Genomic DNA, 12334 nt, shown 5'->3' with positions numbered 1-12334 from the left:
TTTTGTTTTTGTTTTTTTTTTTTTCTTTCCAAAAATTATGCAGAGGAAATTTAAAAATATTGCAGAGGAAAGACAATATAATTGTTTTCCTGGTGATTATTTCTCTTTGTTTTCCTCTTTATCTTAAAAGGAAGTTACTTACTTCTTCCATAACTGTGATTTTTCATTATATATATATTGCAAATATGTATATTCCCTGTAGGTGTGCATGACTATTGCAGCTAAGTTGGATATTTTGTGATAATTTGGGGAAACAAAGTGGAAAAACTGTGCCTAAGACCTAAGGTTTATTTAAGTCCTGATAATCAAAAGTGAGAGCTACTTATTGTCAAGGGTTTAAGCCAGAACACAAGTCAGACAAGTTTAAAGCTTTACTTTGATGCAGAAAGTGGTCACACAGCTGTGATCAAGGTTAGCTTGGTCTATTACAGGATCTTTTAAGTACTGTTGGGTTAGAGAAAGGACTAGAGCCAATAAGGGAAAATAAATATATGTATTAAGAAAAAATAAATCATATCCATATAGAATAGCTATGATTAATGCCAGCCATAACATTCAACAACAACAAAATCACTGAAGAACCTGATTTATTTCTGGGGTTCACTTACTCTGGAAGCCTAGATTGCAAACAGCCACCAATCTGTATGGACAGAGTAGATTTGAAACAACAGAGCTGAAGAGGTATTTCCAGGGTAGGACAAAAGATACAAGTGTTTTTGGTAATGCTCAGCTCTTAGAACTGTGATACAACAACCCTTTTATTACCTTCTAGCCTTACGTACATCTCAGGAGCTGCTCCGGAGACGATATTTAAGAGTGATGCTGCTGTAAATCCAGAGGTTCCCAGCTAGATGTTGTTGGGGGGGAGGGTGGGATTTGGCATCTTGCTGCCCATTAGAATAAAGCTATGTTAGTTTGGGTGAGAATATGAGTGTCAGGTTCTTGGTGAAAAGTTAGCATACTTGCATACCTGATCTTTTGCTTTTATATCTATTTAGTGTCTTATACCCCAAGCAAGCCTGAAGGATGTTACAAACACTGACAAGAAATCTTTGGAACACAGTCACTTTGGTGCACTGTATAAGGGCAGAGAATTTTGCTCAGGGAAATAAAGGCAAACTCCTACTTTCATAATAATAATAATAATAATAAAGCCAGACAGATGGTAACCAAATCAATGCATGGTGAGATGTCGAAACATGTTGAGCACTGTATTGGGACCTGTTTAGGGAAAATCATAGGACTATAAATTCTGTTAAGCTTTTGAATGACCTATTAATTTAATAGCAGAAAGTAAACCCTTGTTTTGTACAATTGCAGGTCTGCTGATGATCCTTCAAGTTAAGTGAGGTTATTCACAGAAATAGTTGCCAAGATCAAGAAGTGATATATACATTGGCCATTCTGAAGATAGAGAAATTGTGTACTATGTTTGCTCTCAATTAAAAAGATCAGACATAAAAAGGAACCATCACTTTCACTCTGAAGACTTCAAGTCACCAACTTAGAGGAAAAATAATTACATGTTTCTCTGAAAGGGTATGTACTTTTCACTTGAGACATCAGAAATGGTTACTAAGGTTTTATTGCTGAAATTGTACAGCTTCGCTTCTCAACTTATTCCATCTTCAGCTTTTTTTTTTTAATGTTTTGATAACACTTCTAGTACAGTTGTATTTTTTGCTGCTATTTCATTTCATAGGTAGATATTCTTGTTTATGTGAGTCTCTTATGCAGCAACAAAGAAGAAAAGAACTGTATGTGATGTTCTGCTGCTTATGTCATCGTGGCTGCTTCTAGCAAATGTATTTGTTTAAGGGCCTTCTTGAAGGGAACCACTCTAACTTGAGCCCTCACCTGAATTATTAGGAAAAATGAATATGTCCCAAAGAATGCTTTGAATAGCCAGCTGCCTTTCTTGCAAACACACAACAGAACACAAACAAGGAGAAATTTATTAGGGAAAATTAAGTTATTAACATGAAAATTGTAGCAACCAACTTCATACTTCAGTTGAACCTGCTTGAGCAGTTGAGAGGCCAGTTATCAAACTGAGGCAGACTTGTTAATCAGCTCAGCTGGCTGGTTAAACAAATTCAGGTTATTGTGTGGGACACCCAGAGGTCGTGTTCTTCTTGTAGAAGTAGGGTAGTCTAATGTGGATGAAGTGAAACATTTAATGACCCATATCCTCATCCAATTTGTGGATTGGCTGTTCTACACCACCCCACAGAGATGAAAAGAGACTCAGACACACCTTGTTATTTGAACTCAATAGGGGAATGAACTGTCAGAAAGAGAACCCAGCTCTATTGCTTCCCCCATTTTCTAAATCTAAACTATTGTACAGATATGATAATTTCCCAAGTGGCATTAGAAATAGTGTGGATATTTAACAGTGATTTTGGCAGTTACGAGGGCTGGGGCTAATGGCATTTGTGGAAAAGGTAGGCTGGAGAAGGGGAAAGTCAGAGGAGCCTAAAGTTCTCTTTGGTTGGATGGCAGACAGCTGAGACTTGCCCAAAATCTAGGGCAGAAGCAAGATGGGGTTCCAATTATCAAGGTGGTATTTTACTAAAATGAACTAGCATTAAAATTGGCTGGTTTAAGAAAAAGAAGCTCTTTATTGCTTCTTTTTAAGAGCTGATCACTCCTGTGCTTTGCAGCTGTGGTAAGACAGACAATGACAGTGTCCTGAGTGGAATCCAAAAACAAATTGGCAGTGCAGGTGGTGGACAGTAAATTAGATTTTAAAAGCTCTTTCAGGTTTAATAACTTGAAATGAACCCAAACTTTGAGACAAGAAATATGCTAAAAATGTCAGTGTTCCAGAGGTGGACTGGAAGAGGTAGAAAGAAGCACAAATTGGTAAAAATGATTTGTATAAAGCCATAATGTAATCACTCCACCAGTGCATTACGTTATCAGCTAGCTGCCAAGCCGCTATTAGCACAATTAAGATGATTGCTGGATAGCGAACCGTCGTTTTATGTCACTCCACGGCATGAGAGTTATTTTTAAGGAACCCTATCACCTAGATTTCTGTTACCAGCTCAAACCCTGCCAAGACGCTGTGTAACAAGAATCAGGGCTTTGAGAGGGCGTCCTGCACTCTGTGTGACTGCGGGCAGCATCAGTGCTTCATGCAGTGTTCTGCACTGCCATGCCTGTGCCTGAGGCGTTGAACAAGGTCTTGCTGCAGGCATTTGGCATTGGGATGGGTGGCACACAGGAGGGGGTGCCAAGCTGGAGCATTCCCACCATGGCTTCACTTGCAACATGGTGACCCTATACATGAAGAAAAGGGCCAGTTATCAAAAAAAAAAGGAAAAAAAAAAAAAAGGAATAAAGGTGAAATAAGCACTCTAACAACATGCGAAACTGCTGAAAACGTTTTTATTTGCCGTGGGACAGGTCGGTGCTGCCAGCTGTGCCGTCCACTCTGTCCTTGCACCAGCTCCAGCCCGAGCTGCTCACAAGGAGCCATCTGCCTTTGCAGATTTACCACAAAAAACACAGAAAAAGCGTTAAAACAGGTGCTAAGCGCACGCCCTGCCAGGAGCACCCCACCCCCTCAGGCCTGGTCCCGCAGCGCCTCACGGGACGCCGCGGCCCCGCCATTGGCGTCAGCGGCGGCGGCGAGGCCCCGCCCTTGGGCGCCGTTCAAACCGGGGCGGCGGGAAAACAGGAACGGGGCCTGGGGCGCGCGGCCAGGGCGGGAAGGGGCCGGGCACGCGGGGCCGGCGCTGAGGGAAGGGGCTCGGCGGGGCCGCGGCGCTCTGCTCGTGCAGCCGCGCTGACGGGATGCTGAAGTTTAAGTGCGGTGCCCGGCAGCCGGCAGAGGCCGGCCCCATGGAGCCTATCGCCAGCCGCGTCTCCCGGCTCAATTTGCTCTTCCAGGTAAAGAGTGGCTGGCCCGGGGTTTGGCGAGCTCTGGTTTGGCTGTACCGTGTGCCAAACGCAGCTTTTCTTATCGGGGTGGGCACCCAAAGTATGCCTGGGGAGGGGTTGGGGAGGAAGGGGCAAAAGGAAACAATACTTCCTTCATGTTTAAAGCATGCACCTTGTTTGCACGAAGCTGAGGGGGTAGTAGCTGGTCTTTTCACCTGCACCTCTTAATGTTTTATCCTGAGGGGCTTTTCCCACATAAAGGTGTAATATTGCATTTTGTGGCTTCCAGTCCGCAGGTTTTTTTCATGGTGATGTAACCCGGGGTTTGTCATGAGGTGGGTTTACCTAAACAGCTGCTATTTGATCAGCTGATGTTCAACAGCTTTTGCTTCCAGAGCTAATATTGATGCCGATTGCTTAAACTATTTGTGCCATGGAAAAAAAAAAAACATATGGTACAATGTCAAGAACACGCCAGTCAGATGAGAATCAGCAGTAGATTGCAGGCGATTTCAGGAAAGCTGTGATTTGAACTTGAACAACCTTTACAAGATAGCTTTGTCTAAAAGTCAAATACCTGTGACAGCTCTTGCAGATAGACGTAGTGAGTTGATGTATTTACCTCATGCTTTTTGCCTTATTTGTCTAATTTCTAAAGTAGTAATTTTTAAATAGATAATATATAATCTGTTCTATACATATGTTATTGATTTGAGGCTTTTCATTGTTGTCTGAGACTCCATCTGCTGTTGCTTCTTTTTTATTCCAGGGGAAGCCACTCTTTGTGACTCAACAGCAGATGTCTCCTCTCTCCCGGGAAGGCATCCTTGATTCTTTATTCGTTCTTTTTGAAGAATGCAGAAATCCCTCTTTAATGAAAATTAAACCTGTGGGCAACTTTGTCAGGAAGTGTAAGTGGTTTTTAGACTAATCTTCAAGTGTAATTTTAAAAGATAATGCTTGAAAATATACGTGTTTAAATGATGCTCTAGTTATTTGTTAATGATTGTAATGTAGGACTTGCACCTTGTGGACAGACTTGATGTTACAAGGGGAACCTTGTCAGGTCCAAAAACCCATTGGCTTTTGAAGTGCTGTGACTCTAAAGTGCACTCTTCGTAGCTTGTACTTTACTTATAGCTGAAGAGGCACTTTCGATAAAAGTATAAAGTTCCGAGTATATATAACAGAATTATATCAGAAGTTGAAGAAGGGCAGTGACTAAAGGTGAGGAAAGGTATAGAAATTAATGTGCTAATACATGTCTCTTTCAGCTTGAATTAGTATTTCACATTCCATGTCTTAGCCTATTTTGCCTGTGTGACCTATAAGTAGTAAGCCTGTACTTCAGAAATAATTCCTGATGGAGGAAATATTTTACTGACAACATGCTCAGATTCTTTTTTTTTTTTTTTTTTAAAAAAAAACAAAAAGCTTAATCAACTTTTCTATTAGGATACACTAAAAATTTAGTTAAAGGGTAACTTATGTACTCTGCAACAGTTCCATCCAACATTTTCTAGATATTAATTAGGTTGAGAGTAGTTTTTTGCTGGAGTCTGAAGAATTTTTAGAACACTGCAGAGAGCACTTGTTTATCACATTGCATACCGTTGGAAACTAGTCAATGGGAAGCTTAAATCAAACATCTGAAATAAGTGCCAACGGTTATTTGTTAGACAATAGACTAGTGCCTCCCACAGGCAAAGGGCTGAACCCTGTCACTTGACTTGTGGAACTCACTGGGTAAAGCCCTCAGATTTAACGAATATATTTTGTGTTGGCAAAGGATGGTTGGAAAGAAATTAGAAACAAAAGAGGCTATCAGCCTCTGATGTTATGAATGGGACAGAATTATGGTTGCTATGGGAACTGTCTTAGCATTTCCTGATTCTTTTGTATGCACCATATTTCAGTCTTAACTATGCATTAATACTGTCTTTTTCTAGTACTTGTATACACTTTTTTTAAAGAAGCATATTCTGGAATGATTTAACATTTCTATAGAGACTGGAATGAGAAGACTGCTTTATTTTTTATTCCCTGTTGTGGATGTTGTGTTTATGTTTAATGTAAAAATAAGTGTTTTATTTTTATAGATGCAGAGACTATAGCTGAATTAAGGGAACTGCAACCAAGTGCAAAGGATTTTGAAGTAAAGAGTGTGGTTGGCTGTGGTCACTTTGCAGATGTAAAAGTAGTAAGAGAGAAAGCTACAGGTGATGTGTATGCTATGAAGGTGATGAGCAAGGAGTCTTTGTTGGCGCAGGAGCACGTATGTATATTTTGTTGTTATGATGGTAGTACAATAAACTGCAAGTTGTGAAGCATTTCCTTTTTGTCACTACAATTGTACTTAATTTAATTTTTATAAATTTACAAATTTTTATTTAATATAAAATGGAATGGGAAGAATCATTCTATGTAAAGTATCACATTTGTTTGTAGTTTTGCTGTGGCTAAATGTCATTGTCCTAGACCATGAATCTACTAGGTGAGGTGCCACTCAAAACAAAAAAAATCCTTGTCTCAAAGAGCTTATGTAATTATTAAACAAGAAACAATAGATGAAGAAAATATTAAATTTGTATTGATCAGCTCGTTGAACAACTTGATGTCTTGAATTTTCAGGCAATCTATTCTTTTTTTTAATTTTAAAGAGCAATGTAGAATGTCAAGAGTGGGTGTGAAAGCAAACTGGTGACTGAATTTTTATGGAGAGCCTCTCGTTAACTTGAGAGATGTGCTACTTGAAAACTTAAATAAAAAAAAAAAAAAAGTTAATGGAGGTTGTTACCAGGGGTTGATGAGAAGTAGAAGTTAATCTTTCACCGATGAGAGATGGCATGGAGGACAGATTCTGTGAAAGGCCTCATGAACTTGTACAGCGATATCTAAATTAGTTGTTCCCAATATATGGCTACAGTTACACTGCTCCTGAGTTTCTCTAGCGTTGTCTGTGGCTGTCAAAAATGAAAGTAAATTGAAATTGCTCTTGCTGTGGCACAGGTTGGCAAGAAAAGCAAACTACGATGTTACCCTCAATATGACACATAGTCAGTGAAAGTAGGGACCACTGATCTCAATGAACTAGCAGTATTTCTGTAATAAAACTAATTCATTGTTGTCTGGCTGCGTGTATGAATAATGGAATAGTTGCTAAAGTAGGATTTCAAGATAAACTTGTCTTACAATATCTTACATGAATTTGTTACAGAATTAACTGTGAGATGCTACCCTGTAATTGTCCCAGCATCTTTTTGCTTTTTGAGATTACTTTTATTTTATTAGGGCCAATCCAGATTAGGTCAGGATGGCACTCCTAACTGGTAGATGCTTCTCCAGTTTGACAGGAGAGCTGAGTTTTGCTGCAGGGACTATTCAGTTGCAAAGGAACTAAACAAAAGGTGTGAGGGGAACTGAAAGCCGAAGGTGTAAAATTACTTTTAGAGGTGCATATCACAAGGAAATGGCATTTAATGGTTTCTAAGTATTTTTTGGTGGTTGTGTGATATGTGTCTTTGGCACAAACTTTCATCTTTCTAAAGCTAGGGAATTCTGATACATTCTAACCCATTTTGATCAGGATGTAACTGAATGTTTTCTTTTTTATAGGTGTCATTTTTTGAAGAAGAACGCAGTATATTATCTCAGAGTACCAGTCCATGGATTCCACAGCTACAGTATGCGTTTCAAGACAAGAAAAATCTCTACTTGGTAAAGAATACTTTGTTTCTTCTCTATAGAACACTGTTACCATTGTTATACTTCAGAAGAATGTGATGGCTGAAATGTACTTACCTTCTGTAAATTTTCCTGCATTCCATTCTGCTCTTTGATAGGTGTCCAGTATAATATGGGAGAGTTGAACTGAGTGTCTTTGATACATATAAACTGTATCTCTTCCTCTAAATTTTTATGTAGGTTATGGAATATCAGCCTGGAGGGGACTTACTGTCACTCTTAAACCGATATGAGGACCACCTGGATGAGGCTATGGTGCAGTTTTATCTTGCAGAGCTGGTTCTGGCTATTCACAGTGTCCATCAGATGGGTTATGTACACCGGTAGGTAAAGATTGCTTTGCATTGCACATAGTATTTAATCAGTATTGTTCCAGATAGTGTTCTGGAATGATGCATTCTTGTTTTTTATATTCTGTCCTCTTCAAGGACAGTATTTCACGTGCTGTATCAGGAGAGAAAATTAGAAAGTTAATCATACTCCAACTGTAATTGCAGCTAAAAGCATTAACTTTGATATAAAGTTCAAACTGAAATTAGAAGGGAATTGTTACATACATTTTCTGGAGGCTTAGTAAAAAGAAGCCTTCATGTTGCACTATGGAAGAAAAATCTTTTCCAGAACTGAAGGCTTGTTGTTATTAGAACCAAACATTACAGGAAAGTAGTATAATTGGTAAAGCTTGTTGTACCCTGACTGGTGAACAGGGCAGTATAGTATGTTGGAATAGTTAAACATCACTGAGTTTTCTAAAGATCATATCAAGGCATGGAGACTAAAACTGCATTCATTTTTAAAATCGCATTGTTGATTTATCCCATTTATTGATGGGTGTAACTGAACACTTCGTTTTTTGTAGGTGTCCCTTTTTAAGAAAGACTTATTCCATAAATATATTCAATTCTGAGACTTTGAAAATGTTATGTTGCATTTTACGTTCCAAGCAGCGGTAGTGGTTACACTTAGAGCATACAGGCTGTGGCTTTCTAATGCAAGGTGGCTGCCTGGATTTGAAAGATGCACGGAATAAGTTTGGAGGAAATTTAGGATGAAAGCTACGTAATACTTTGCTGTAACTCAGTTATAACATAGTCAAAGTATCACAATAGGTTAGTGCAAAACCATCTTTTCTTTCCATCTTTTGTCAACGACTGTTAAATTTCCATGAAATACGGGGAACTTCACTAATTTCATATTAACTTGGAAGCAGAATAACGACTGGAAGTAAGACTCAAATCCTAATCCATTGTTAAAGTTTTATGCAGCTGAGCATATGGTTTAGTGCAGCTGAAAAGGGAGGTACTGATGTTCAGATGTGTCAGTGGGGAACAGAATAAAAAGGTACTGATTGCTTTATTCTTTACTTACAGAGATATCAAGCCAGAGAATGTTCTTATTGACCGAATAGGACACATTAAACTGGTGGACTTTGGGTCAGCTGCCAAAATGACAATAAACAAAACGGTAACAATGTGGATTTAAGATTTGTCTATGGCTTGTTTGGATATTCCAGTCAAAAAGAGACCTGATGTTATACGTGTTCATTGATTACACCTTGTTCTTCTGCCTTTCTTGTCCAATGTGGAGTCTATTCACAATGATTTTTTTCCATTCATGAATGTCTTTTCAAACATGAGCTTGGCTATCTTTTGCAGCTCTCAATAAATACATATTTGTGTATTCAAATTTTAATATGTAAGTAGGGTAAAGGCAAGTCTTTCTGATGGTGCTGAATTGCAATACAAAATCATATTTTTAGAGATTTTCACAACTGTTGAATGCTGTGTTTAAAGAAGGTTATGGATCTACAATTGTTTGCAATTGGATTGAAAGTTATGTTTGCTGTAACTAAGCTGGCATAGTTTTGAGGACAGGGAGCTCTTAATTAAACTGAGTCACATTCCGATGTTCAGGGATTCAGCTTTACCCACCAAAAGGCACTGTATTCAATGCTGTGAATAAGTTGAACTTTTTAATAAGTTGATTCTAAAATTAGTGAACTGCATACAATTTCAAACAATATTTTGAAATAGACCTAAGTGAGAATATGAAGTTATAGAACAGATTACTCATTTGTTCTATGATTTACAATCATAGAACAAATCACATTTACATCATTTTTTAATTTTTCTTCGTTCTTCCCTTTTCAGTGTTTCTCTGCATTGCATTTTTCTTGTAAGTTTTTTTTTTCTTCACGTTATCTGTTTTTTCAGTCTTCTTCAGGTTTCTGTGTTAGTTTCCCTGCTTGTTTGTTTCACTTTTTTATGACAGTGTAAATATGATTTCAGTTTTGGTTTCTGAATTACCTTTCCTAAGCACTCGTGAAATTTGAATACTAGCTGATCCTGAACACAGGGCAAAAAGGTACAGATGACACATAATGGAATGAAAGCAGGGAATATTTATGTCTAAATTTGACTCTTTTTTGAAAATTGAGCTCTGTTGTTCCCATTAATAGCAGTTGAAGCAGTAGGTAATGCTAGAGTATGCATACTGCTCAAAACATCAGTGTTCGGTAATGCTGTGCTTTTTATAATGCTGCTATTTTACTTCAGCTACATATAGTTTGCAGTGACAGCTCTAATAATTTGACTCCTTTTTTATATCAAATAGCTCTCTTTCTGTAACTTCACTTGGAATATCTTTACTTCTACTGCTTCTAGGTAAATGCCAAGCTGCCTGTTGGTACACCTGACTACATGGCACCAGAAATGCTGACAGGACTGAATGGGGATGGCAAAGCTTCTTATGGCCCAGAATGTGACTGGTGGTCCTTAGGAGTCATTGCATATGAAATGATTTATGGAAGATCTCCATTCACTGAGGGAACATCAGCAAAAACTTTCAATAACATCATGAATTTCCAGGTAGAAAGAATTCCTTCCATGTTCCTGGGTAAAAAGGTTGTCACTAAAGACTATATTTTTTTTTTTTTACAGTTGGGAAAAGGAGCTTATGGATGTTTCTTACTTTTACATGTTCATAAAATATTTAGTGTGTGTGTGTGTATATGTGTGTATATATATATATATATATATATATATATGCTTTATAAAGATTTTAGTATTTTATTTATACGTACCTCTGTATTGCAGATATAAAGTTATTTTTTATAACAGCCGTCCAAAAATAGCCATCTGCAATACAGGAATTAAAAAAGATATAGCTGTCCATTTTAGGGACCTATAACTGTAGCATCTCCAAAATAATCTAGGAGAAAAATGGGAAGGATGAATTATGAATTGATAAAGTTTTCAAATGATACTTAAGTATTTCTGGATAGTAAAGTAAGGGCTAGCTATGAAGAGCTGCAAAAAGACTTGAGGATATTGAGTGTCTGCAGGATTGAAATGTCATGTGAAATTTAGTGTAAATAAATTCAAACTAGTGCATGTGAAATGAAAAGTATCCCAATTTTACCTAGTGGTGGGCTCAAGAAAAATATTTTGAAATTATGATCTAGAAAAATGCTCATTTAGTTCTTAGTAACAGAACAAAAATAGTACATCGAATGGTAGGAGTTAATAGGAAAAAAAATCTGGGAAAAAAGTGAAAGAAGAATGATTGGCTATTATATCCTCTAGTATGAGAATTAGGGGCATCAAATGAAAGTAGCCAGCAGTGACTACAGAGCAAACCCAGAAGGATACTTCACACAGCACATTATGACAAAGATCTCCCCAGCATAAGTTTGCAGTTACTGAACATTTATATGGTTTCAAGAAGTAACTAAACAAATCCAGAAGAATTTTTAAAGAAGAATGCATTGAGATCTGGCAAATACAAAGAGATTGTCCTTGGTTCACAAAATCCTAAGCCACAAATTCTTGAAAGCTTGGGAGGATTCTCTGGGGAAGTGTCTTGTACTCTTCTATTTTTGTATGCCATTGACCATTGCTCAGCATAAGATGGTGAACTGGGTCTACTATTTGTCTGATGTAATATTTATCTAATATTCATCCCTTTTGCCTGATGTATCTCTGATTATTGAAGTTTAAGAGTCTTACTGTTCTGAGACTGTTTTGCTACTGAACAAAATTATTTTCTTTCTATCCCAGAGGTTTCTGAAGTTCCCAGAGGACGTGAAAGTCAGTGGTGAATTTCTCGATCTGATCCAGAGCTTGCTTTGTGGGCAGAAGGAAAGGCTGGGTTATGAGGGACTCTGCTGCCATCCATTCTTTGCTAAAATTGACTGGAATAATATCCGTAACTGTAAGTAGAATAACACTGCATTCATAAACAATTCCTGATTTCTTGGATGACATGAAATTGTGTGCAATGTGAATATTTAAGTGTGTTTGATATGAGCCATTAATATTGAAACAAGACTGTGTTCTGGAGTATGTGTTTTTAACAAAACAATTTGTTCTGGTTTTTGGATAGGATGTGTTAACATCTCTTAGATGAAAATTGTAAGGTAAGATGAAGTTTAATATGTTTCTACATGAATTTCTGATGCAATTGCCATATTACTGTAGGCAGTAGACTAGAAAATCAGTGGCCTTTACATGTCTTTTATCAGATTAAAATGCATCGGTGTGTTCTTTCAGGCCTTTTGCATTTCGGTTTGATTAATTTTGTCTTTTTTTTTTTTTTTAATTGTATCTTTATCTTTCTCTCATTGCTTGTGATCCAATTTCTAGATACATATATATATTTTTTTTAATCTTCTGTAGGTGATAAAATGTCAGAGGTTGTA

The 12334-nt window shown here is 37.6% G+C and overlaps 1 protein-coding gene across 7 annotated transcripts in view; it reads left to right on the top strand.

The window, feature by feature from the left end:
* The first annotated feature begins 3804 nt into the window (after window positions 1-3804).
* Window positions 3805-12334, top strand: part of CIT (citron rho-interacting serine/threonine kinase) — a 72996-nt gene continuing 64466 nt past the window's right edge. For all 7 annotated transcript variants that reach the window (XM_032199346.1, XM_032199345.1, XM_032199344.1 and 4 more), the window contains exons 1-8: window positions 3805-3900; window positions 4661-4802; window positions 5991-6166; window positions 7507-7608; window positions 7816-7958; window positions 9006-9099; window positions 10299-10502; window positions 11694-11847. In XM_032199346.1, coding sequence (XP_032055237.1) covers window positions 3805-3900; window positions 4661-4802; window positions 5991-6166; window positions 7507-7608; window positions 7816-7958; window positions 9006-9099; window positions 10299-10502; window positions 11694-11847 — 1111 coding nt within the window. The remainder of the gene's footprint in view (window positions 3901-4660; window positions 4803-5990; window positions 6167-7506; window positions 7609-7815; window positions 7959-9005; window positions 9100-10298; window positions 10503-11693; window positions 11848-12334) is intronic.

This window comes from Aythya fuligula, chromosome 17 (assembly GCF_009819795.1).
Source record: "Aythya fuligula isolate bAytFul2 chromosome 17, bAytFul2.pri, whole genome shotgun sequence".
Lineage (NCBI taxonomy): Eukaryota > Metazoa > Chordata > Aves > Anseriformes > Anatidae > Aythya > Aythya fuligula.
The sequence above is the reverse complement of the archived record's forward strand: the minus strand, read 5'-3'. Positions and strand labels throughout refer to the sequence as shown.